The sequence below is a fragment of the Sander lucioperca genome, chromosome 16 (assembly GCF_008315115.2).
Source record: "Sander lucioperca isolate FBNREF2018 chromosome 16, SLUC_FBN_1.2, whole genome shotgun sequence".
NCBI classification, from domain to species: domain Eukaryota; kingdom Metazoa; phylum Chordata; class Actinopteri; order Perciformes; family Percidae; genus Sander; species Sander lucioperca.
The window spans coordinates 19,845,353-19,870,841 of record NC_050188.1 but is presented as its reverse complement, the minus strand read 5'-3'; the positions used below and the strand labels follow the sequence as shown (position 1 = coordinate 19,870,841).

Here is a 25,489-nt window from a genome sequence, read left to right as displayed (position 1 = left end):
GCAAATATGTTGAAAGGAAAAAACTCTACACTTCAATTACTACACTTAAAATTGAATTGGAAATACACACTCTAGCATTAGGTATCACATACATCATATTCATATGCTTGTATCTACATACCTCTCCACATATGTCTATCTTTGTTTTCTTCTCTTATAAAACAGATTAAACTTCCATATTAAGTCATGAGTTGTAATTGTATACTTACATACACACTATAAGGATGATTTGTATATGTTTACATGTAGGTGCAAGGCCTATCTAGTGAGGAAAGGGACAATTAATTTGCTCATCTACCTCCTTTCATTCAACATTAATCTAGCACCCTTTTTTTAAATTATTCACATAATAAAGAAAGTAATGTAAAACATTGTTTCTGCCAGATGCCACAAATGCCAACGTACAGTAATGTAACCCTAACTGAGAAATATAACCCATCTTCTTATGGAATCAATGCTGTTTGTTAATGTGTTTGGAATGATCAGGACTCTCCAAGAACATACAAAGTGGTAGTCAAGGACTTTTGGGTTTATTTTAGTATTTTATTTTGGTATTAATGCGCATTTATAACACGGTTTCATTGTTTTCTTCTTTGTCATACAGTAGACAGTGGAGTGTAAAAATGCATCAGTACAATGGATGCATTTCTGAATATTTCACACTAGGCATTAGTCTCAATATAATTTAATCTTCTCTTCAATGTAAATAATTATTGCACATAAAATTATTTTAGGGCCTACAGAGATGTACACAAACATTAAATCTGTTAAATCTACATTCAAAGTACAGATGGATCAAAATAATGCGAAATGAGTGGCACTGTGTGATATAATATTGATAAAATCACAAGTCTATGGTTCAACAACAACAAAAAAAAGTGTTGGTACCTGCCAGACAGCTATTTGGTATTTAGGACTAATTAAGACACAATCTGCTGTTTTTTCATGTTAAGTAAGACAAAATAAAATCTGTAGATCTAGTTATTATATTGTTGCACTGTTGCCCTGTTAAATCAGCAAGCCCACCTTCTGCTCCATATTTGGTCAAATTAGCTAGGATTTCCTCTGAGGGTGGAGTGATGCAAATGCAGATCCTTTCATTTCCACTAGAGGGAGATGTCATGTTTGCCTGATGAGGCCATCCACAATGCCTGGTCATGTGTGTACACATTCATGTGAGTGTCATCGTCCTGTATTGGCCCAGCTGAGTGTGTAGGAGCTGTGACCATTTGCTACTGTCTGTTTTAGGACACTGTGACCCTCTCCTGCAGAGCTGTGGACCAGCTTGAGTCCAGAAGCTTGGAGACCCAGTAGGACACTGAACCAATAGCGGAGCACTTCCTCATTGGTTCCGCCCACCTCAAACCCTGCCCATTGCAGGTGCACTGTGGCAACCAGATGATGGACACTCTGCAGAGTTCCCGACTCAATCAAGTTCTGGAAAACTCTCCACTCAGCACTTAGCAGGTCAGCATACAGGAAGTGAACCTAAAGAGAATAGAGAATATAGAGAAGAGACTCAATATTGTCCTGTAGGACTACACAATAATAATAATTTATTCACAATACAAATACAAGCACAATGTGGTTTATAAATCAATATATAAAATAAATAATAATAATAATAAAACAAATTCATATTTTTTCCAAATCAAAAAAACTGTAATATATTGCTCATAAATGAAAGCTAATTGAGATAGCCATCCTAAAGATATCATGCATCTGTTGTTATTGCAAGAGAAAAGTTTGTGGAAATTGACAAGAATTGTAAAAGTTTTGTACATATTCAGTACAATTCATGCTACTATCTGTATTCTTAATAAGACGACAGTATTGTGATGTTTTCATGTTGTGCAGCGTTACTGCTTTCCATAGCATGCCTGTTTGTTATCTTAGACTTATGTAAAGTAAAATACTTGAAAATCTAATTAAAATCTTTATTGATATTTATAAATGGATGTCTTTCACCACTTCTTATAGTGTCATCCCACATATACTGAAACTATAGGTATGTAGTTCCCTCTTGTGGCTGTAGGATGTAACTGGGCCAGTGTGTGATTCACTCAATTAAATTGTTGCCATGGCAGCCAGGGATGGCCCAGAGCCCTGTTGCTATGGGAACATACAAGTAAGAGAGCTTTCTGGATATATCGGGGTGAAAAGACTCTAAGGTATGTTTGTTCGGCAATGTTTCTCCAAGTGTGTGTGTGTGTGTGTGTGTGTGTGTGTGTGTGTGTGTGTGTGTGTGTGTGTGTGTGTGTGTGTGTCTTACTGTGTGATGTCCCAGAGCTGCCATGATGTCTGCCAGTGTTTGAGAAACACTACCCAAGTTGCCTCTTGTTTTCTGCTTGCGCTTCCGTGGAGCTCGCCACTCCAGCCACATCTTGTGCTGGCTGACCACACCTCCATCCCCATGGTTACTGGCCAAACTGTTGCCAAGGTGACCACCAGATGCATTGGAGTTGCTGGGATCAAAACTGTGGACTTCACATCCCAGCCCTGACACAGTCTTTAGAAAGTGTGCATCACCCCCATCCATACTAGAGAGACGAACACAAACACAAAAAGATAGACAGAGAGGCACGGGAGCACAGAGGTGGTTTGAAGATTATTGCATGCATGATTAAATATGCATTGCATTGTTTATTCCAACTCTGCCAGTGATATGAATGCATAAGCATCATAGCACATGCACAGACACATGGACATAGTGTACAGACATAGGGGCACACCTAAAGGAGTATGCAACACACAGTCTATCTGCAGCTGGAAGGAGCCAGTCCTCCGCACACAGCAGCCAGTGGGGTGAATCTGCAGGGGGCTGTGATGCCTGAGCCTGGCCTGGAGACAAAACCCTGGAGCAGTTCAGCTGGAGATGGACAGGAGAGAAGAGAGTCACATAAGATGGGCGAATAGAAGTCTGAGAACAGTCTTACACAGAATAAAGGAAGTTAAAGAAGAAGTTGTGTGAAAGCTTGTCTTGTGAAATGTGTGAGAACATTTCAGACAGTGAGGGGTGTTTCCAAGTATTAAGCATGAATTATTTTCTGGTCAAAATGACTCTTAAGTGTGAGATTCAGTTAATGATAATCATTTAACTTAAGTAACTCATCGTAATTTCTTGGTATTGAATAATTATAGACCAAAAGCGAAACAATATACATGGTTAAATAATTTTTTCCTCCCAGTTCCCCAGCACTTACATATGTCTTAACTCTTGTATGGGAGTTTCCAGTCTGGAACTGAAAGTCCTCACTGGCTTTAGATTTTGTAGAATTCTGCTGCCAGGATACTGACAGTGCCTGACTGATCATATTACTGCTATGTTAACCCCCACACTGGAAGTCTGCAGTTGGAGAAGTGAAGTAGTTGTAAAGTGAAGTTTTTATTGACTACTCTTAAGGCTTGGCTAGATCTAACTCCTGGCTACAGTATCTGTAGACCCCTTGTAAGCCAGAGTGTAGCTTGTGACCTTCAGGGAGGGCCCCAAATATTTGATCAGTTGTTCCCAACCTGAGGTAGGACTCCCCCCAAGGGGCCACAAGATAAATGTGAGGGGTCACAAGATGATCACAAAGACAGTCAAAGTTATTTTTTTCTATGATGTTTTTGTAAATGTTTTTTTTTCTCATGAAATACTGGATATTTTTTACCCTTTCTATCATGTGAAAATGATTAAATAAATCTATCTGAAAAGAGAAATTAAGGTTAAATTGCTCACAGCTAACTATGCAACCTTTGATGAGGGGTCAAAAGCAGTCATGAGCCAAAAAGATTGGAGACCCCTACATTAGTATGTGATACGGTATACCTTCATATTCCTTCATATCGTCACATTTTATTTAATCTCATCTCAGAGATTAGAATTGCTCATCCTGTCATTTCACACTGCTTATCTGTAACCTATTATTATTTTGCAGTCAGTATTGTAAAATTTGAACAGAATGTTACAGTTTCACACAGTTAAATATGCCATATTCAGTAAATACAAATTAGAATTGTCTAAATTGTGTTAGGTAATGTTATTAGGGGCCTTCAAAGTGCATTCAGACATTTTTATACATTGACATTGCTATCAATGTGTTGAATGTCTGAATGTACACATTGACAGCACTACGATGTTTTAGGTGATGTTCTGTGTAGCCTACCTGTGGCCTGGTGATATATGTGATGATACGATTGAGTTCTGCTGCAAAGGATGGCTTGTCTGTCGCCCAGGGCTGCACTTCCAGTGTTCTGGGTCCCATCTGGGAACATGCACACATATCAATATATTGATACTACAGTGCAAGGAATAACAACAGATTCATGGGAATTAGGAAGGGTTCTGAATAATGATTAGATTGACAATAAGTGTGTGTGTGTGTGTGTGTGTGTGTGTGTCTGTGTGTGTGTGTGTGTGTGTTACAGTGCCTCAAGCAAATATATTACCAGCAGGACTGAGGTCAGAGGCTTTGGCCTGCCTCCTCAACACTCATACCTGAGGCAGGGGAGTGTAGCAGAGTAGAGCAGACACACACACACACACACACACACACACACACAAAAGCCCCCACCCAACTCAGACTGAACCCTGTGGTCACCATGGCAACCTTGGTGGGATGTGTGTGTGTGTGTGTGTGTGTGTGTGTGTGTGTGTGTGTGTGTGTGTGTGTGTGTGTGTGTGTGTGTGTGTGTGTGTGTGGTTGGGGGGGGGGGGTGTTGATGATTCACTAGAATGAGTCAGAGAGTTTAGCCTTGGGCAGAAAAAGAGACAGGGAGAGAAAAAGAGAATTAAAGAGAGAGGGGATGAGGAGTGATTGGAAGAAGTTTGAGGTAAAAAGAGGACAGATGCACCCACACAAATACACTTGATAAAGGTTGGAGCTCTATGCAACTGGAGGGCAAAGAGAGAAGGAGAGAACAGCTGTCACCTCTCTCTGATCTGGGGTCAGTGATACGCTCACCCTCTGCCCTCACCCATAAATTCAGTACATTTGAATAGTGTTTCATTGGCGTTAAGGTAAGCAATAAGGCATTAAATTAACTTAGGTATGAGTTTCACCTAATATTCATACTGTAACGTTGGATTAAGACTGCCATTTCCCCTTTAAAAAAGTCATAATTACCAACACATTCTTTAGTAATAATGCAAACATTATAAAACGAATCCATTACAATGTATCTTTAGTGTTATTCAATTTACCTGGCGCGAGTGCATCTCGTTCTCATCCTCATAGGCTCGTGCTCCCTCCCTTTTCTCCCCATCTTCCACCTCTACCTCCTCCTCTTCCTCCTTCAGACCCGGACGCCGGGACGGGGATTCCTGTTGGCGTGAGTTCCTCTCCGGTTCGATGCTGATAACCGAAAAGGCAATTTCTTGTTCCTCCACCCCCGCCCTTGCGACTCGAGGTAACCGTGGCCCGACGACAAGGAGCTGGAGCGCTAGGAGAAACGGCGGGATTAAAAGAAGTAGTAATCCCGAACGGAGGGAGAGACCACCGCGGCCCCACCGCAGCGCACAGGCCCGCATACCTTCTCCGTGGCGACACCGGGTAACATCTCCGGCACGGTGCCCTGTGATTCAACTTTTTTTGGAGGGCAAATGAGGAAAGTCCCTGCTGAGAACAAACCTCCTCCTACTCCCTCCCCGAACTCCTTCTTCTTCTTACCCCCAGGGAAAACTTGTTATGACGAAGCGCATTCCTCAGTCGACGGTGGCCTTATTGACACAGTGACTGCCGCTTTATTTAGCCCATAAGTAACTCATACATATTTAAATTAACGTAAATGTTGGTTAAAAGTCCCCTTTACATTCTCGTGTTGTTAAGCAAAGTGCTACAACAACTGCTAGGCTAAGAGACTCCAGTTAAGCTAATGATTTTATAGCACTCCCGCATAACTATGTGAGAACGGTTGCTCAAGTTGTTGCTAAGCGACGAACAAGCAGCTCTCAATACATCCACAAAAGTCATAATTACCAACACATTCTTTAGTAACTATCATTGAGCGGTGACTAATATCAAAGCCGGTCTACGGTACGGTCTAACCCTTATTAGAAATTATTTGCTAATATCTAATATCACTCATTTTTATTATTTTATTATTATTATTTGAATTAGTAATGCTATTGATGAAGTAATAGCTAAGCCACTGCTTGTGGCCTGTAACTATGTCCTTTTACTAAAGTAGGTAGTCTTGCGGGCTACTTTTAGGCTACTCAAGTAGGCTACTGTAGCCTATTTTAAGTAGCCTACAGTTTTGACTTCGTTTTTACTTCTACTCCACTCCATATCAGAGGGAAATGTTAAAGGTACTTTTTATTCCACTACATTTGTTTGACAGCTACACCTACTAGTTACTTAGGAGATTCACATTTTACATACTAAATCTATGATTAGTTACCATAAAAAGATACAACCCAACAAAACTGACAGGGAGCATTCTGTTATATAACCCACTACACGCCTACTTTGCCTTAAGTAACCTACATACTTTTATAAAAAAAAAAAAAAAAAAAAAAAAAAATTTCAATGCAGGACTTGTAATAGAGTATTCTGTGTGGTTTCTTCACTTTTTTAAAGTAAAATATCAGAATACTTCTACCACTGATTGTTGAGGAATAACGTTGGCAGGCTGGCAGCTTATAACTTGCTGACAGTATGGGTTTTAGTTGGCAGTTATTTTGTTTAAATTAAGCACAAATAATCAATTGTATTCAAATGAAATACTGTTATTGTGTATAGTACTAAAGAAAAGTCTGAAAGAGCTGTTGCTCTGCACCCCCTTTCTCTCTGTCATGTAGTGTTGTTGACAGTGCGTGTTCCCTTCCACCATGAAGTGGAATGTCACAGCAAACACATTTCCTCTGGCCATGTCTGAGTCTATTTAGTCAGCCTGTTGACAAACTGTACACAATATGCAGCCAGTAAACTCCCCCCATCTGCTTTCTTTCTCTCTCACTGTCTGTCTGGCACACACACACACACAAAATTTGCTCTATTATTGCAAGTTTCCCTGTGAGGACATCAAATGAGCATGGGGTCCCTTCCTGTCAGCTCTCTGTGGTACCACCAGCCTTTACGATGTTACGCTATTTCCTTATTTGGATGAGGAATTTTGAAACAGTACATTTTGTTTCAGTGGCTTTAAAACCTCTCTGACGCTTTTTTCTGATTTCCTCTGTCTGTTTTTTTTCTTTCCCCTCCAACACATCCTCCCCTCCCCACCATCCATTCCTCTTCCCCTCCCTTTACTCCCTGTCGAATTGTGTCCTTGACTGAACTCTCATGCTCACAGTCCCAGACAGCCTGGGCAGAGCCCAATACTTAGGGAGGCTCTAAAACACACACACACACACACACACACACACACACACACACACACACACACACACACACACACACACACACACCTTGCATAATCCCTGAAAGAACAGCATGCTATAGACAAGATTACCAATGGCAAGAACAGAATGTGTATTTAAATATTTTGCACCTCAGATACATACATGATATGTAACAGACAGATATACATTTTTTTCATCACAAAAACCACCAAACAACACAAGACCACAGAAAAAAGAAGGGAGAGAGTGAAAGAAAGAATGAGACCCCACCAAGACTTTGGTGTCTGGGGAGCTTCACTCCTTTTGACCCCACAGGCACGCACACACGCTCACACAAACATAAATGCACACATACACACAAATACATGCATTACTGCAGTCACACAAACACACCCTCCTCTGCCTCACATTCGCACACAGAAAACAAGAGTCTCTTTGGGGCCATTGTGTGATTTCAATGTCTTTCCCTTGTAGTTAAAACAGCAAACACAGGATGTTGGTTCTCCATGCTGCAGTCCTCTCTCCCCCCGCAGAGCAGAGAAACCATGGCAGAACGCTGAGGAGGGCATGTTGATGATGGACCCTCAGAGTGAAGAGGAGGCCTCTGGCTTGGAGCTGGAGTCGTATGTACAGATGCTGGTATTTCAAGAGCAGAAACTGGTTTAGTCCACTTTTCTCTTATGGGACACAACACAAGGAATGCACAGAGCGGGACATTTGCTAGGCTTGTGGTATTTAAAAAGTTGATTTGGGCTCAGATGCGGTTCAGGTTAGGGCACAAGACAGAAATGCAGGGTTAGTGTAGGTCGAGTGCAGAACACAGTTGCTGGTTTAGCAGAAGGAGAGAGCGGAGAGAACAGAGGAAAGAAACAGAAAGAGAGAGCGGTGTGATCATCCATATTGCAGATGTACAGAACAGGATCAGAAATATTTGGCAAGAGACAGACTTCTGGGAAACAGAGTCCTCTGTGTATCAGAGCAGGACTTGAAGGTTTGTCTCTGTCCATCAGTGTCTGGTATTCATCTGTCAGCTCCTCTTAGCCATTCCCTCATTCCAGCATAGAGTGTGAGTGAGTGTACACATGTGATTTTATGTGTCCATGTATAGGTAGTAAATTAATCTGCACGTGTGTGTGTGTGTGTGTGTGTGTGTGTGTGTGTGTGTGTGTGTGTGTGTGTGTGTGTGTGTGTGTGTGTGTGTGTGTGTGTGTGTGTGTGTGTGTGTGTGTGTGATTGCAGTTAATCTTGATTGTCAATGCTGGAGAATAAAAGCTTTACTGTCCAAAGCTGGCAGCTAAATTCTCACCCTTCATTTCACAGCCTCTCACAAAGAAGTCTCCTTAACAAAAAAGAAGAAAAAAAAAAACTTTGCAATTCTGTAAAAGCTTGGATTGAATGCACCTGAAAGAAAAAGAGAGAAAGAGATGAAGAGAGATAGAGTAATATTAGACTGTTATTTTTGACAGTTGTAAAATGAAAATCATACTATGCTTGACAGTATTTTACAGATCTTTGCAAATATATTTTACTGTAAACAAAGACATTTTTCCATTTGATTTGGTGCTAAAAGTAATGGTAAGTAATGTGTGCACTGTGGTGTCATTGCTGTTGTACTCCATTTTTTTATTTACACATTTGTAATTCAACTTAAGAGTTTACATGACTTTCACTTGAACATGTTATGAGACACAAGATACCATAAAACACATTCCAATCCACCTAGAACTTCTATTAAATGAACAAATTGTAAACAACAATTACTAATAGTGCTTCATCATCCAATTAAATACCTAGTAATGATCAGCTTTACAATTTGGTGTATCTACTGATGGATGGATTAATTCATTCATCCATGAAGTCTTTTTTTCTTTTTATTGTCCATATAATTATCAATTAATGAACTGCTTTCAAAACAAAAGTATGGTCATCCTCAGTAATAAGACACACTCCTCTGGAAATTTCTATTTATATAGTGGTGGTCCTTAGTTTTAGGACTTATTGTTTGTACAAAGGTTAAATAAACGTACCTGCTGTTACAGGCTGGTAACGCTGAAGCTGTCATCATTGGCTGTGTCAAGGAGCTGGCACAGCACCCCACCTCCCTGAGTTGCTTGGGAGGGGTAGCGGTGTCCCATACCCTGGTAGGATTGGTGGGACAAGGAGAAGCCACCAGTGTCCTCCTGATGGGGTGAAGAGTCCAGGGGAGGTTTGGGGTATGGGGAGTGAGGCAAGGGGACCTGGCGGTGGCCTGTGCTCATAGTGTGGGGGGTCAGATCCCGCTTGTGGGGGGGCACGGTCGAGGGAGGGCTGCACTCCTCATAAAGCCCAGTTGTTGAGTGGGAGTGGAGGCTGGTACTGGGGTTGGAGTGTGTATGGGAGGGAAGGTGAGGGTTGGTGTGTGTATTGTGGTGGGGTTGATTGTTGGTGTGAGGGTTTGAGTGGGACAGGGGGTTGCTCTGGAGGAGTGAGGTGGAATGGGTGTGTAAGCTCAGGCTTGCGTGGGGCTGTGTATTGTGATGGTGTGGGTCATGGGGAGTCAGGTTCATATGTGTGTGTGTGTTCACATTTGGGCTAGCGAGCGGATTACCATGTGTATTTCCATGAGGACTTGAGTGTGGGTTGCTGTGTGTGTGCACGGCTGTATTTGAGTGTGTGCTGTGAGAGTGCGGACTGGGGCTGCCACTGTGCGATGTTTGTCCGTACCAATAGGGGGAGCTGCAATAGCTGGGAGAGTCATACTGCGAGAACTGTGGGTCTTTTGGAGGGGGGCGATGTGAGGGACTCAGTGCGGTGGCACAGTGGGGTGTTATCCGTGGTGAGGGAGAACAGGAGGGGGAGAATGTCCTGGAGGGGACAGGGTGGTAAGACTGGGGTGGAGGAGGGGTGGGCTTGGGAGGGTAAGGGGGAGATGAGACACTAGGTGAGAGGGAAGAAGAGGACTCTCCAGGGTATAAGGCTGGATATCGCTCCTCAGAGGAAGGTGTGGATGGGTGGGCAGAATAGGGGGAGGGGTACTCACAGGGGTCCTGGAGGTAGCTGGAAGATGGTGCAGGATTGGGAGTGGCCAGGGGAGAGAGACTACTACTGTCTCCACTGTAATAGTCCAGCCCCTCCTGGAACAGCCCAGACCCCTCTGGACCTGCAGCAGTCACTGCTCCTCCAGCTCCAGATGTAGAGGCAGCCTTGCCCCTGCCTTTGGCTCCTGATGGCCGCTCTCTCTGACATGGAGACAAACCCCCTCTGCCTCCTCTAGACCCTCTGCCCCGCCCTCCAACCCCTCCCCGCTTGGGTCCATGAGTAGGCGTTGGGGAAGGACTAGATGGGGAATCAGAGTGTAAAGCAGAACCCCCTTCTTTTTCTGATTGTGGTTCAGTACGTTTCCTTCGACCGCGACCGGGTTTGCTGGTTCCCCCACCCTGGAAGAGGACGTTCTGGCTCCAGTTATACGAGGGCCCCGAAGCACTCTCATGCCAATCCATCATCAACTTCTCCAAGCTGGACAGACTTGATTGAACACCCTCTCCACTTACAGAAGCAGCCTCATTTAATTTGTACGTGCCGCATGTGGAGCTAGGTCCACTACCAGTGGCTGCAGAGCCAAGATGTGAAGAGTCAGAGGAGGATTCTGATAGACTTTCAGGAAAAGGTTGTCGCTTGGCCTTCTGGGGGGTGTAGTTTGAGATATCCAAGATGTCTTTGGACTCACTGGAGCCATATTCACTGTAGCCGTGGTACTGAGGTCCATAGCTGTCTGACCAGCTACCATAACCTTGTCTGAAAAAGAAACACAAATTATAAAACACACAAACACCCTTAAGGAATGTACAGGTATTTTAATTTCCCCTGCTCTGTGTTGCAATTTCACCAATCAATAAGAGGAACCTGAAGAGAAAACTATTAATGCAGGTTCTGACTATAGATTCCTAGCTGGATAAACAGTGCACATTTTAGCCCTGAGTTAACTGATGTCAGGTATCAACTGTTAATTAGCACATGGACATGGTAAAATAGAAAATGATGTGCAAGGGCTAAAAAAAAAAGATTATGTTATTCACATCTCTTTGATCCTGCTGTGGCCAGACTTTTATTAGTTGGTAAAAAACTAATTTAATACTAAGAAAACATTTAATCCATTATTCATTAAAAACCCTTTCATACCAAGTCAGATTATGTGTGAAAAGGCCACTCAGAACTTTCTTGAATTCACTGTATTAATATTTGAGTATTTTTATGATGACAGGCCGCACAAGTGATTTACCTGTAGCTCCACTGATTGGAGTTATACTGTTTGTAACCTTCTGGAGAGGAGGAGCTGAAGGGGCTACTTTTGGCCACAGACATGTACCCTCCTCCTGGTGATGTGGGTCCTGTTGACTCCCCCCGCACCATGGAGGAATGACCTGCTGCAGAATATCCACCATAGCTTCGCCTGGCTGCTGCCTGGTAGCTAGAATAACCCATTTGACCAAGAGTGGTGGCCTTGCCACTGCTGGGTCCAGATCCATATGCAAAGCTGCAATCTGATAATCTCTGTGGCACTGCAGGAGAAGAGGATGAGTAGCCAGAGGAGTAGTGGCCAAAAGAGGATGGATGGGGAGAACTAGGAGAGTGTGAGAGAGATGGAGGAGTGGTTTTGGGATAGGTAGAAGTGGTGGGGGAGGTTTGGGCAAGGCCGCCATAGCTGTATGGAGGCCTTGCTGAGGAGCAATGTGTCTGGGCTGAACCCTCCACCCCAGAACTTGCACCCTTGGAGCTCCACTTGGGGAATGCGGGTGACCAGCTGTGACCCGTAGCTGGACTGGATGGCTCATAACCAGGGTTGGATGAAGCTTTTCGGGGGTCTGACTGTGAAGAGGAGATGTCCAACAAGTCTGATGAATCATCTGAGTCGAGGAGGGACCGGAAATATCCAGCAAACAGGCCTTGTGAGTCCTCCCCAGCTGGCCCAACCCCTCTGCTTCCTCCTGAACTGCTGTAGGCACCTCCCCTTCCAACCTCACAGGAGGAAAACCCCCCCCTTGGAGATCCACAGAGCTGATACCCAGTCAAACCTTTCTCCTTGTCCATACCCCCCTGCCCCCAGCCACCTGCTCCATTGGGCCACTCCTGCCCCATGGACACCCCATCCCCTTTAAATGCACCGTTTTTTCTCACACGTCTCTTCCTGACTATTTTCTCGCCCCCAGGCTCAGTTCCCACGATACCTCCTCCCCTACCACCCACACCCTTTCCCCTTTTCCTAGGTAATCCATGCTCAGACAGGGGGCTCGGTTTCCGCTTCTTGCCAATGGATTCAAAGAAGTCACTGAAAGTGCTCTTATTGCGCTCACTGCCCCCAATCCCCCCTGCTCCTCCTCCACCTCTTCCAGTGCCCCCTCCTCTGCCACCTCGGGGGCGTCTAAACCCAGTGAGCCGGTGGAGCATGGTGGATATTCCAGGGTTTTCTAAGGGGGTATGAAAGCTTTCTGGCTCACTGGGTGTCCAGCAACGTGGGGGAGAGCAGCGGCCAGTGGCAGGGGGCTGGCGGTTTAAAAAGGCCAGCTTGGACAGAACATCCCCATACTCTGTCTTCACATCATTGGTATCATTAACATAGGATGGATAAGGGGAAGGGAGTTTAGTCCGCCGCCGCCTCTGGGGCTTCTTGGGCTGGTCTCCATTACCACCAGCATTCCCTGCATTCGGAAGCTCTCCCGGTATTCCTGGCACAGCCTGTTTAGGTGGTCGTCCCCGCCTACGTTTGAGAATAACAGGCATTTCTCCAGGAGGGAACATCACCATAACACTCTTCCCATTGTTCTTCATTCGGAGAAGTGCGGTCGGCTCTCGAACTATCTCTGAGCCCTCTAGACCGCCATCATTGCCTTTCTCTGTCCCTGTAACTGTCTCCAAATTGGAAATCTTGTAGCTCTTCTGACGGCGGCTAAGGCTGACAGGAATGCGAGCTACCTTGACAACAATCTTCCTCACCTGTAAAGCAGAGAACATCAAACATGGGCATTACAAATCCATTACAAATTGTGTAAACCTCTATTTCATTCATGGTATGAAATTGTGTGTTATGTCAAGGATCAACGACAATGATATGTAACTATAAATTTACTTACGCCTACAAAGCGCCCACGTCTCCGGTTATTAGGAGGAGATACCCCCAACTCCGCAACAGGTTCCTGCTTCACAGTTTGCAGAGATGCAGCGATGGTGGATGTGTTGGAAAATGGGAGATGAGGGGGGGCACGATGAACTATGGACTGGGCTGCCTGGCGCTGTTTCACACTTTTAGGAGCTGCTTTATGGACAGATTTCGGTGTTGGTCTAGACCTGGATTTAGGTCCAGGTTTATGACCAAGTCTGGGTCCAGGTTTAGGGATAGCTTTAGGAGCAGGTTTGGGTACAGTTAGAGCAAGAGCAATGTCTGTAGGGCAGGGAGCTGTGGGGAGAACAGCCTCCACAGACGAATGCTCTTCATTCTCTCCAACGGCCACTTCCTCCTCTTTAACCCTCCAGATCTTCTCCAATACGTCATCATCCCCCTCTCCTCCCCTCTCCCTCCCTGCTCTCTTCTCCCCATCCTCTATGCTTCGGCGGAGGCGGGAGGATTTGCGCAAGTGACAGGGGAAGCGGGGACGTCCAGAGCTGCGGAGTGCATACTTCTTTTCTGCCTCCACAGGTAGAGGGGAGGAGTCTGTGTTTGGGGTTGGACCAATAGGGACTGGACAAAAGGTTGAGGGATTGTCTGTCTCTGCAGTGAGCACTGGGGCTGCCCACTGGTTAGAGGAGGCAGGATGATTGCCAAGTGCCAAAGACAGGGGTTGAGGTGAGGTTGTGTGTATGGCCTCTGGTGTGAGAGTTCTGGAGTGTTCGGGCCCTACGGAACCCGTATGTGGGTTGATATCCATGTGTCCACAATTATCCATGTGTGCGTGTGAAACAACCTGTGCATGCACATCTGGGTCTATGTGCGTTAGTTTTGAGTCTCCGTCTGCCTGCGCTGGCAGGTGCTGAGCCCCAGCCTTTTCTGTAGATGGAGGCCGTTGGCCAGGGACGAAGTAGAGGACGGAAAGTGGTCGGAGGTCACCGGTGCCAGTCCATCATTAGAGGGATACTTGGACCCTCCTGAAACCCGAGCTCCCTGGTCCAGAGCTCAGGCCCTGTCAGCTCCTCCAGCCCCCCCACACACTCTTTTTCCTTTGTCCCACCAAAGCCCACTGGAGCCCCAGTTTGGCCTGAATGTAGGTGATCTGACAAGCCACTCATTCAGTGGACAGTCTTGCTGGTACTGTGGGAGGTGTTTCTTCTTTGTAGCTGTCTTCCCTCTAACAACAGACAAGATGCTTCAATGACCTGAGGACAGAAATAAAAACAATATTATCAATAATATTATATTATAATATTATCAACTGGATAGGAAGTCCACAAATATGTTAACATTTCTTGTTGCATTTGAGACATTTCATCTAAACTTCTTGCCGCTAAATATATTGGTCATTGTAAGGCATTAAACACTATACATATAAAAACGTTCAGCACAGATGAAATTGCGGTTGTGATAGAATTTTTGGCAATGGGCCATACACCTAATTCGTAACGCACTCTATTCTATTAACTGTGCCACCCACACAGCAGCATGACAACATTAGATTACATTTACCATTCATAATCTGCTCAATCGGTTGCTTTTACCGAATGGTTGTGGCGCTGATTTTGATTCTGAGTTGAGCTCTGTCTGCCTGACTGGCGCTGTTCTGCAGGGGATCATTGGGTCATCAATACTGCAGAGGAGAGCTCAAATACTTCTCTCTCTCCCCTCTGCTCCTGTCTTTTGCCCATTGTTGCTACAGGGAGAGACAGACAGACAGACAGACAGACACACAGACAGACAGAGGAAGGAACAGAGTTGAAGAAGGGGTGAGAAACGGTGAGTGGGGAAAAGAAAAAGTAAGGAGTGAGAAGGAGAGTGGAGCAGGAAGAAAAAGAGAATAAGAGATTAGTACATGATGTCACAGCATGCTTCAGACCAGACTAGAATCAGTATTTTGGTGAGGGCTGCACCATCTCACATCAGACACTATTTTTTTGGAGGATGACTTGCAATATACATTTTTAAACTCTAGTATTTAATTTCGATGTGAACCAGCAGATTGTAGGTACACATAAGCCAGTGCCACTTTATATATTCTAGTGGAGGAGCATCACTACATGATGACGAACAGACTCAGGTATTGTGTGTGGGATTGAGTGAGTTGTGACAAATTTTTCAATCTCACCATATTTGAGTGAGTAGATTTACATGTTGTAAAAATACACAAAATTATAAAAAGCAATTGAGTAGTGGTGAAAAGCACACATACTCACACTGCATGCCACATTTCATCCAAACTATTGAAATGCATTACAAAGCACTAGACTTGGAGGGTGCAACAAGAATGAGAATGTGTGAATAATCGCAACCACCAGGGGGAAGCAGAGAGGTGATGAATAGAGGTGTTGAGGGGATGGAGAGATGAAGGTGACAGAAAGACAGGAAGATAGAGGAATTATAGAAACCCAGAGCAGAGGAGAAATGGAAGTACAGACTGCCAGAACACACACAAGTCTTACGAAATCTGGACCACACGTGCTATCAGACTCACACGTGACTTCACACATGCACATATTCAAACACAAATACAAGCATGTGTGCCACACTTGCACGCATATACACGCACGGCTGGCTCCAACACTGTACCACACTGCACATACAACACAATCCTGTCCATCCTCAGATCTCTCTCTCTCCAACATATGGCTCTGATTAGGAAGGAGGGAGAAGGACAGAGAGCGAGAGGGAAAGAAAGTGGGGGAGAAGGATTGGACGGGGTGAAAGACACAAATAAGTGCGTGAATGTGTGAGAAAGTATGAGAGAGGGCGAGAGACAGAAGTGCAGGGAGGTGAAATACGTGACTGATATGGAGAAAGGATGGGAAGTGGAGGGGTAGACAGAGGCAGACAGATTTAGGAGGAGGGAGAAAAAGTTGAAGGAGGCGAGAGGAGGAACAGTAGAGGAAGAGGAGGAGTGTGAGAGTTTTGCTGTAGCAGAGTTTAGGGCTACACACATGGAGCAGACCAACCTCAATGTTCTGCTACTCTAAGGAATGACACAACTAGGACAAACACACATGGAGATAAACACACACAGAGACACACACTTTCTTTAACCCCCTCACCCACTCCCTCCTGTGCCCAGTGCTGCCTCCCTGCTTCGCTTCTCTCCCATTATCGTTCTCACTTTCTCTCTCATCTTATTAACAGCATTCTCTAATTAAGGCTCCATCTGACCAGTGTATGAGAGAAGGAGAAGAACACATGCTTTAATTAAACATTGCTGCACATGTGCTTACACATAGATGCACACACTATCACTCACAAACACACAAAGACACATGCAAATATGCCCCCACAGCTTCATCCTCCCACACACTCACACATCGCATTTGCACATAAAGACATGCATGTCACACACACACGCACACATATATAGTAATGCACGATCACACACAAAACAAAGACACACATGCAAATATCCCTCTACTGTGCTTGGCAGGGGGCATTCTGACAGCGCTTAGATGCCAGCCAATCAAACGCTCCCACTATGATTCATTGTTTAAGCAAACACTCCTGGCATCCATCAGCTGCCATTCCACTATATTCACCGTCATACGTAGCAAATGCTTTTTGGTGCATTTTACTGTGAATGGCTGTGGGGCTTTAGAAAACACAGTGGCGTAGTATTGTCTCGATGGTGAGCACTGCTCCCACATGATGATCTGTTGAATCTGTTTCACCAAGAGCAGCTCTCATATTGACTATTCTGTTTGAAAATGTTTGATTATGTATATTTCTCATCTGCACGTAAAAAGTTGTTTGTGCTTGGTACAGGAAAGGCAGCAACAGCACAACACACTTCAGAGTGTATGTATGTGCACACATGCCAGTGTGAAATCAGAGACAAGAACTTGTCATTTTTCAGTTTGGGCAGTTGCCCTGTTGTGCATAGTCTGAGAGGAACAATCATTCTGTACATGGTATCTGTACAGCATATCTATTCTCTTTCCATCTATCTTACTGCCACAAAGGCTTGCAGACTCACAGGCCTGCCAGCAGCAACCCTCAATGAGGAACTAGACCTTGCGTGTGTGTGTGTGTGTGTGTGTGTGTGTGTGTGTGTGTGTGTGTGTGTGTGTGTGTGTGTGTGTGTGTGTGTGTGTGTGTGTGTGTGTGTGTGTCTTCCTGGGTGTGTTTGTAAAAGCACTCACTGAGCTCTAACGGGTGTGCAGTTGTTGCTAAGAGACAGGCAGCAGCACCGAAACAGCATGGGGGGGGGGGGCATGGAGGGGAGAGAGAAAGCGGTAGTGAGAGAGAGGTGGTGAGGGGAGGAGGGGGAAGCTCCACAGAGAGGTTTAGACAGATAAGAAGAAGAGGGGATAAAACAGAGAGATGGAGAGAGTGTATGTGAGGCCAGGAGAGAAAAAGAGGTGGGGAGGGGGGTCCACAGAGACTGAGTGACACCGTGTAGAAACTCAACTACCATCAGCCTCTCGTTCTTCCACACCACCTCGACTCTGATTCAACCTCAATCTTCATCCCCAACAGCCTCAAACCTACATACAACACACAAAAAAATCACAACTTTTAATAAAAAAAAAATGATTGAGAGAAAAATAATGCAAAAGACAATCAACAAAACTGTTTCACAACGTGATGACCAACTGTTTTTGACTCGTGCGTTGTTTTCAGTGAAAGACGGTGTGGAAACAAGTGCGTCATGTCGTATTCCACATAATAAATGTCTGTCTGACTTCGTCAATAAAACATTACACATTACATGACATTATACTGTACAGCATCCCTTTAAAGTGGCCACTGAACTGTAAACACTTACTTTGTGTAGTAATCAAATAAAATACTTATCCATGAATTACATGTCTCTGAGTGTGAAAAATTAAATGGAAATGTATTTCTAATGGAACACAAAATCATTTAACATGAGCACAAACTAAACAGTGCCTAGACATCATCTTAACCTGATCCCCCAAATGATTCCCACTGTGGGAAAAAAGTTTTCAATATTTTTCTCAATACCCAGCCAAACAGTGCAGAGTTGTAATTCAACTATATGAAAAATAACAAAATAGGTGAAGTTATAAGGTTTTGCTTTGACTGCAGTGTATTGTAGCCCAATAGGCCGTAACACCGAACAGTGAGAATTTCAGCACATCCAAACTTAACAGACCTGGGTTTTTTGACAGCTTGAGGTGTGTGTAAGTGTGCCAAAGGGGCGAGGAATGTTATACACATATCGCACTACTGGGGCCGACATACTTGCACAAAAATTACCACCAGCAACCTACAAAAACAGAGTTGAAGTTTGGGCGATGGGCTGCAGCTCCATATACTCTCACATCAGTCAAACAGAGACTGTCCAACTCAAACACTTACATACAGACCATCACCCCCCCCATTCACTCACACTCTCCTTCACTCTGACCTCTCCTCTCTTTCTAACCCACTCACATCCCACCCGTCCTGCCCCCCCTGCATCTCCCCAGCTGCAGGAAATTCCTAATGATCTCCATCATCAGTGTGCGTACTGTATCTCCTGCCAAGAGCAAGCATGTGTACGCACACACGCAACAAACACGCACACAAAGCATATAAATGAACAGAGTGCAAAACATAAACCATATGTGCAGACAAACAAAAAGGCAGACAGACGAACAGACAGACAGACACATGCACAGAACTAACGTAAACAGACTTCACACAGACCAAATACAGTGGCGGCTCAGCCAAGGATGTACAAGGGGGACTGGAGAAGTAGCTTGAAACACTAGTCAACACAAAACCAGGACCCCCCCCCCGCCCCCATCTGACTGTCTGTCTTCTGTTGTTTCTGCAAGAACATACATGGTGTAGTTATTTTAAGACTAGGAGGACTATATTACCCCTTCCTCTTCCTCATTCACCCCCCTCCTCACTTCTCTTCCTCACTGTTCCCTCTCTCATCTCTCTAGCACCCACCCACACACACCTCCCACCCCCAGTTTCTCTCCCACAACACACGCTCCCACTCCCCAACACCCCTCCCTCATCTTCAACTCAGCCTGACACTCTCTCTCCTCTCTCCTCTCTCTTTCTCTCCTCTCTCTTTCTCTCACTCTCTCCTCTCCTGCAGGCAGTTTCCTGGCGCTGCTGATGGCCGCCCCTCACATTCAGGTCATGTGATCATCCGCGCCAGCTGGGAACAGCTAGGAGTGTGCACGTGTGCACTCAAAAACACATATGGGATTACAGATACGCAGGGATACGTCTGCAAACACACAAACACATGCAAATACAGGAAGATGAAACCAACCACTTAGGTGCAAACACAGAAACACTCCCACTTAAAGTTCACACAGGTGCACATACACACTGAGCTGACATGTACACACAAATAGGGAGAAACACACAAGTGCGAGCAAAGATGCACGCTCACACGTATTCACGCTGGCGAGAACTCACAGACGCACTGAAAAACCACACATACCGACACACATAAGCACAGTCACGCATATCTACCTCACACACAGAGGACACACAAACCAGATGCTTGGACCCCGACACACTCAAACCTTGAGGCCAGTGTTTTGGAAAGGGGCCTCTGTGCTGCACCCCTGACTTTCTGACTCCTCCTCTTCCCTCCATACTCCTGTTCCACAGTTGCTGTGGGAGACGCTGCTGCAGCGCCCGTTGCCAAGGAGAAGGCTGCTGGCTGTTTGAACAACAATGGCCGCCTTGTGAACATTCCAACTGTAGGTACTGACAGCTCATCAGCCACAGCCTCAACATAAATACCGTTTAAAGCACACGCAGACACACGCATGCTGCTCACAATACACACTGACACTACACAACTGTACCTCTCTGATTCTTGGCCTCAAGCCTGAATGAAGTAACACTCTCACACACAAACACAATAAGGCATGCACACAAACACACATCTGTGCACACTCTAAGAAATTAGGACTTCTGCTGAGAGGATAAGAAACCCTTCCTTTCCTCTCTGTCTACCTGCATCTCTCGACTATCTCTCTCTCTCTCTCTCTCACACACACACACACACACACACACACTCAGTGCGCAGTACATTCATCCATCTTCCCCCTTCTCCCCGACTACTCTGTCTTTCTCTCTTATCTCTTTCTCTCTCCTCCCCCTCCACAGCCTCCTGCTTTCACTCTCTCACTCGCTCTTCACTTGCTCATCCCTGCCTCTCTTTCTGTCTCAGGAAGTGTGTGTTCTTACTCTCACGCACACACACACACACACACGTTGAGGACACACATTCAGACACACAAAGAGGCACACACAATCTCTTTCTCTCCTGGAAGGTAGCGAATCTTTTCGTCCCTTGGGGGCATACACTTCCTCAGAGAAGGAGGGAAAAGGGAAAGAAGAAAGATAACTAGAAACAAGGGTGGAACGGGCAAGAGAGGAAGAGGAAGAGAGGAAGGGAGGGAGAGACGTTAGAAACGGAAGAGGGTGAAAACTATACTAACAGCGGGGATTTATAGACAGACCCCTTAGTGCTCTGATTATCTGTTCATATTGATGGGACGACATTGAAGCCACGCTGGTGGAACGTTGGGACGGTGCTGAAGCCAAAATGGGGTGTAGAGGAGAATCACTAACAAGTCACTGCTTATCCTCTGACTCACTGTTTTTAACACACATACCCCGACACATCTATATGCACACTCACACACCGCTAAAAACGAAGATAACTCTAACACGCTGACGCACGGGCATAAGAAATCAGACACTGTACATGTGTAAGTATGTTGATCAGCAGATAGGTAGGTGTGTGTGTGTGTGTGTGTGTGTGTGTGTATGTGGGTGAGAGAGACAGCGAGTATGTGGTGTGTGCCAAAACTCGAGAGATGTGTGTGTGTACGTCTGCGTGTTTTCCCCATCTCTCGCTCCTCTTTAATAATTGAGCTGATTCTGTCCAGCTTGTTAGGGAGGTACACAGCAGCTTCACACTATGTCTTTCTCTCCTTCTCATCCTCTCATGCGCTCCAGCTCTCCCTCCTCATCCTTCCATCTTGCCACTGTCCCTTCATTTATCACTCCTTTTCCTTTCTGACCCCTCTGTCCTCTCTCTTTCTCTCTGTCCCTTCCCCCAGCTCTCCTCTCCCTCTTTCTTCGCAAATCCCTCCTGTTCTTTGACCTCTCCCTCGCCTCTTGCAGTTTCACCCCCTCCAACCCCCTCCATCCCGCTGCCCTCCATCATCCCTCTCCTCTTGTCTCCCTCCCTCCATCCTCTGGAGGTGAGAGGTCGAAGCTTCCTCTCAAACCGGCTGAAACCAGCCTTGTGGGGGGGGGGGGGGGGAAGGAGACAAGGAGAATGAGGAAAATGAGGAGGTAGGTGAGGGGGACATATAGGAAAGGTGGGAGGGAAGGAGTGGAAGAAGAAGAAAAAGAAGAAGAAGAAGAAGAAGAAGAAGAAGAAGCAGGGGCTGCCTAAAGGACAGATACATGGGGGCGGGGGAAAAGGGGTTAAAAAGCAAAGGAGGCGAGATAAAAGAGAAAGGGAGATGCCTTCTATTGAGTCAGTGGCTTTGGCGCGGAGGAGCCGTTTTATGAATGTATCGTGTGGGAGGTGACAGAAACGAGCATACAAACACTGCTTACACTAATGCTAAATGGTTGCTGTGTGTGTGGGTGCAGGTGTGTGTGTGTGTGTGTGTGTGTGTGTGTGTGTGTGTGTGTGTGTGTGTGTGGGAGGTGAATGTTTACCTGACTGTGACTAAAGCTATTTCACTTCAGGTGACGATTACATTAATAAGAGTCGTGAAAGACAGGACCCTTCACTCCAAGGACAAAGTAATGACAAATAATTGTACCCAGTACTATAGCTTGTTGCATAGTGGAAAATACTAAAAGTTGTAGAATAGTCCTAAAATGTCCAATTACTTAATATTATAATAAGAGTTCTTATTGGATGTAAAGACGTTTTTTTAACAGCAGACCATGGAAACCTTGCAGTACAGTATAACATATCTGATTTGGAAACAAGAGCAGAAAAAACATTCATATTATTTGCATCCAAATATTACGCTTAAAGCCATCTTCTGAATATAGAGCATAGCTCTAAGCTCTAACCAACCAGATTTTGTCAAATGAATAGATTGTTTAGGTGAATGTGTGCCCTAAATCAATTCCTCATGTATTTTGGTATGATTTTAAGTGCTGAGTAGTATTGGCCTGACTGATTCACAACACTGGTCTAAATTTGCTTTGCCTAAATGGCAGTATTACATCTGTTGTTGAGTTCAAAGGGGAGTGCCTGAATGATCTTCATCTGACTTCCACAAAACATCTGTAACCAGCTCTTTGTTGCATTTGACAAATCTTGAGCACAGCTAGAAGACAAATTCCTGAAATTAGATGCTTTGTAGTTGTAAGGAGAAGCCTGAGATTGTTTTTGGAGAATCAGCATTTGAACAAACTCAATCTCTAATAGGATAACTTTCTGATTTAGATTTGAGCAAGGTTTGTGTGGTCTGTAACTTAGGGTACAATAATAAATTATAACACCACAAAGAGCTTTAATAACTGATTTTGTTTCTTTAGCTAATCTACTTCATGTTTAGACCTGATGCATCAATAAAGTGCCACTCTCCTAAACACCTGTTCACCCATTCAACAGGTTGCACCATCCTGAACATAACTCAAAACTTCCCAAAACACCAGGAAATCAATGGAAGTCAATAAATATACTGTACAGCTCAATGTTTCATGTGTCTATATGTGTTTGTGAATGCGTGTGTGTGTGTGTGTGTACGTGTACGTGCGTGCGCATATATGAATATGTGTCCACTCCGTCTGCTCCATCTCCATGACGACCTCCATATCAAGAGGACATCTGACTACAGCAACCTCACATGCTGATAGGCAGAGAGAGAAAACAGGTGATTGGATGAGCTGTCGGCTGTCATATCGGCAGGGTGTATCTTTGTGACACTGCAACACACACACACACACACACACACACACTTGTCACTGTCATCAACCCACACACCTACGAACTGCAGCAAAGAGCAAACAAAAGGTACTCACACAGCACATACACACATGCACTTACACATGGAAGTACATGCATGCTTACACACAAAAAACACACACAGCTTTGAGACGAGATGTGGTGTGTTAGGTGCGCTGACCCTGCCAATGAGGACAGGAGAAACATCAACGGAGCTACAAGGCCGTTGCTATGACAACTAGCCCAGCTCACACAGGTAGGCAGCACAATAGGCCTAAGCTGTTATATGTTCACATTCTGTTTGTCACACACACACACACACACACACACACACACACACACACAGGGCCATGCACTTAAGACAAGTCAGACAGAGAGCGGCTGAATGCCAAGGTAAGGCCATTTCCTTTTCATTCCAGCATTCAGAAGGTTGAAATTATTCATCATGTCCAAGTGGACCTGCCAATAAGAGAACCACACTCTCAGTTGCTGCTTTAACCAGAAACTGAGAGAGTGAGACTGGCTGAATGTGAGACAGACAGACAGATATACAGACAGAGCATCACTCTGCATTCTAACAGCACCTGCACTAGGGCAGCCTGTGCACATCTCTGAGGGGCCCTTAAATAACGAACTGTCACTGCCCAGACATCGACATTGACTTCTCTCTCCCTCTCATCCTCTCTCCCTCTTCTCTCCTTCAGTTTCCCATGCACTATTTCTTCCTTTGTCACCCCCACCCCCCTTCACAGACAAGAGCTGATAATCACCACCATATACGCCATGTCTCTCCAGCACACCGGCCCTGCTGCCACTGCAGGATGTGCTGCTGCTGTGTCCTGCCTAACTGCTCTGACAACTCAGGGGGCTCGGCTGCCAGGATGGAAACCCCAGGGCTGGACGCATCGACGGGACTCTTGGTGTCTCCTGTTTATATGTAAAACAAACACCTGTCCTTCTTCAGGAGCTGGGCTCACAGTCAAACCTCTGGTATGTGTCACTGACATGTACATTCAGTATTATAAAAGTCACCAACAGAGGTACAGTCTATGGAGACAGCAAATTAACAAGACAGGTGTGTGTGTGTGTGTGTGTGTGTGTGTGTGTGTGTGTGTGTGTGTGTGTGTGTGTGTGTGTGTCTACACTGTATAGAAAGTCTAGTAGGTGAGAAGATTGTAAATACTCAGAAAAAAACAGGTGGGGGTACACAGTTCATTGTGCGCACATACAACCACATTATGTGTGTGTGTGCGTATGTGTATGAAAATCATAATTTAAGACCTCACCACACTCGCTGCATGGCCACAGTAAAACCCAGATGACCCAGAAGCACGAATGCAGGGCTCCGTCCGTCAGCGGCACCGATGTGGTTAATGTAAAAGACTCAAACGGAAACGTAGCCAGAGATGCGCAGCACAACTGGCTGAGCGGACAGTAAGCAAATTTTTGGTGTTGTGAACACAAGACGCTGTAGCCTACACGCACTCACCAAAGGAAAGAGAGTCTGTGGGCTCGCGCTGGCTGCTGGAGCTGTTGCGGTGTCAACGCTGGCTGGGCTGTGGGCTCGCGCGGTTGTCGGTGACGGTGCTTCGCTCCTCTCCTCTCCCGGGTCACGGAGCCGTTGCCTTAACGGCTGCAGCCGTCAGCGCGCAGCATGTCCCCTTCATTTGGGCTCCCCGCGTCGGAGGACGATCGCCCTCCCACATCAATGTAAACGTTGTCTCCTCCTGCCGTCGCGCGACACCGTCTCGTGCGGCTTAATGGAAAAACCGCTCCTCTGGCTCACATCAATATCTGCACCCACAAAGATGGGAAAGCAAAAACACAAAAGGAGGGGAAAAATGAAGAAATGGTGAGCAGGGACGTTGGTTCACAGTCTTGCTCCCAATTAAGGTGCTGACATAACCGCGCTCGAGCCCTGTGCTCTGGTTTTGGTGACAGACACGGGACTCCCCAGTATGCGGGAGGCAAAAATCGACCGTGCGCCCGTGCGTCTCTGCCCCTGCAATTCCAGCTCTCTGTCTCTCGTGCGCCCCAGTCTCCGCTGTGCCTCTCCAATGTGCCTGACTGTTAAAGCCATCCGGGCACCCGTAGC

The 25,489-nt window shown here is 45.4% G+C and overlaps 2 protein-coding genes across 3 annotated transcripts; both read right to left on the bottom strand.

Moving 5' to 3' along the window:
- Positions 1 to 514: 514 nt before the first annotated feature.
- Positions 515 to 5,888, bottom strand: LOC116066915 (methyltransferase-like protein 24). Of its 2 annotated transcripts, XM_031323113.1 has the most exons (5): positions 5,186 to 5,883; positions 4,149 to 4,247; positions 2,733 to 2,869; positions 2,273 to 2,540; positions 515 to 1,488 (listed from the first exon to the last, which is right to left on the bottom strand). In XM_031323113.1, exons 1-5 carry the CDS (start codon positions 5,510 to 5,512, stop codon positions 1,183 to 1,185), a joined length of 1,137 nt encoding a protein of 378 aa, XP_031178973.1. In that variant the 5' UTR covers positions 5,513 to 5,883; the 3' UTR covers positions 515 to 1,182. The 2 variants fall into 2 exon arrangements, with proteins under 2 accessions (XP_031178973.1, XP_031178974.1); XM_031323114.1 differs by lacking the exon at positions 4,149 to 4,247 and having other exon boundaries at positions 5,186 to 5,888.
- Positions 5,889 to 7,433: 1,545 nt separating this feature from the next.
- ahdc1 (AT hook, DNA binding motif, containing 1) lies at positions 7,434 to 25,461 on the bottom strand. The gene is given in 9 exon segments (XM_035993187.1): positions 7,434 to 8,728; positions 9,355 to 11,101; positions 11,586 to 13,297; positions 13,435 to 14,294; positions 14,297 to 14,431; positions 14,434 to 14,671; positions 14,979 to 15,162; positions 17,896 to 17,968; positions 24,884 to 25,461. Coding segments are annotated over 5 exon segments (4,599 nt in total). The 5' UTR covers positions 14,585 to 14,671; positions 14,979 to 15,162; positions 17,896 to 17,968; positions 24,884 to 25,461; the 3' UTR covers positions 7,434 to 8,728; positions 9,355 to 9,360.
- Positions 25,462 to 25,489: the final 28 nt, after the last annotated feature.

What these genes read in the sequence shown, in the direction of transcription:
- LOC116066915 (XM_031323113.1), bottom strand. Translation starts at nt 5,512, where the DNA reads ATGCGGGCCTGTGCGCTGCGGTGGGGCCGCGGTGGTCTCTCCCTCCGT. An exon ending in CATATATCACCAGGCCACAG is followed by an intron (nt 2,870 to 4,148) that starts GTAGGCTACACA and finishes GTCCATCTCCAG; the next exon opens with CTGAACTGCTCCAGGGTTTT. An exon ending in TGTGTTGCATACTCCTTTAG is followed by an intron (nt 2,541 to 2,732) that starts GTGTGCCCCTAT and finishes TCGTCTCTCTAG; the next exon opens with TATGGATGGGGGTGATGCAC.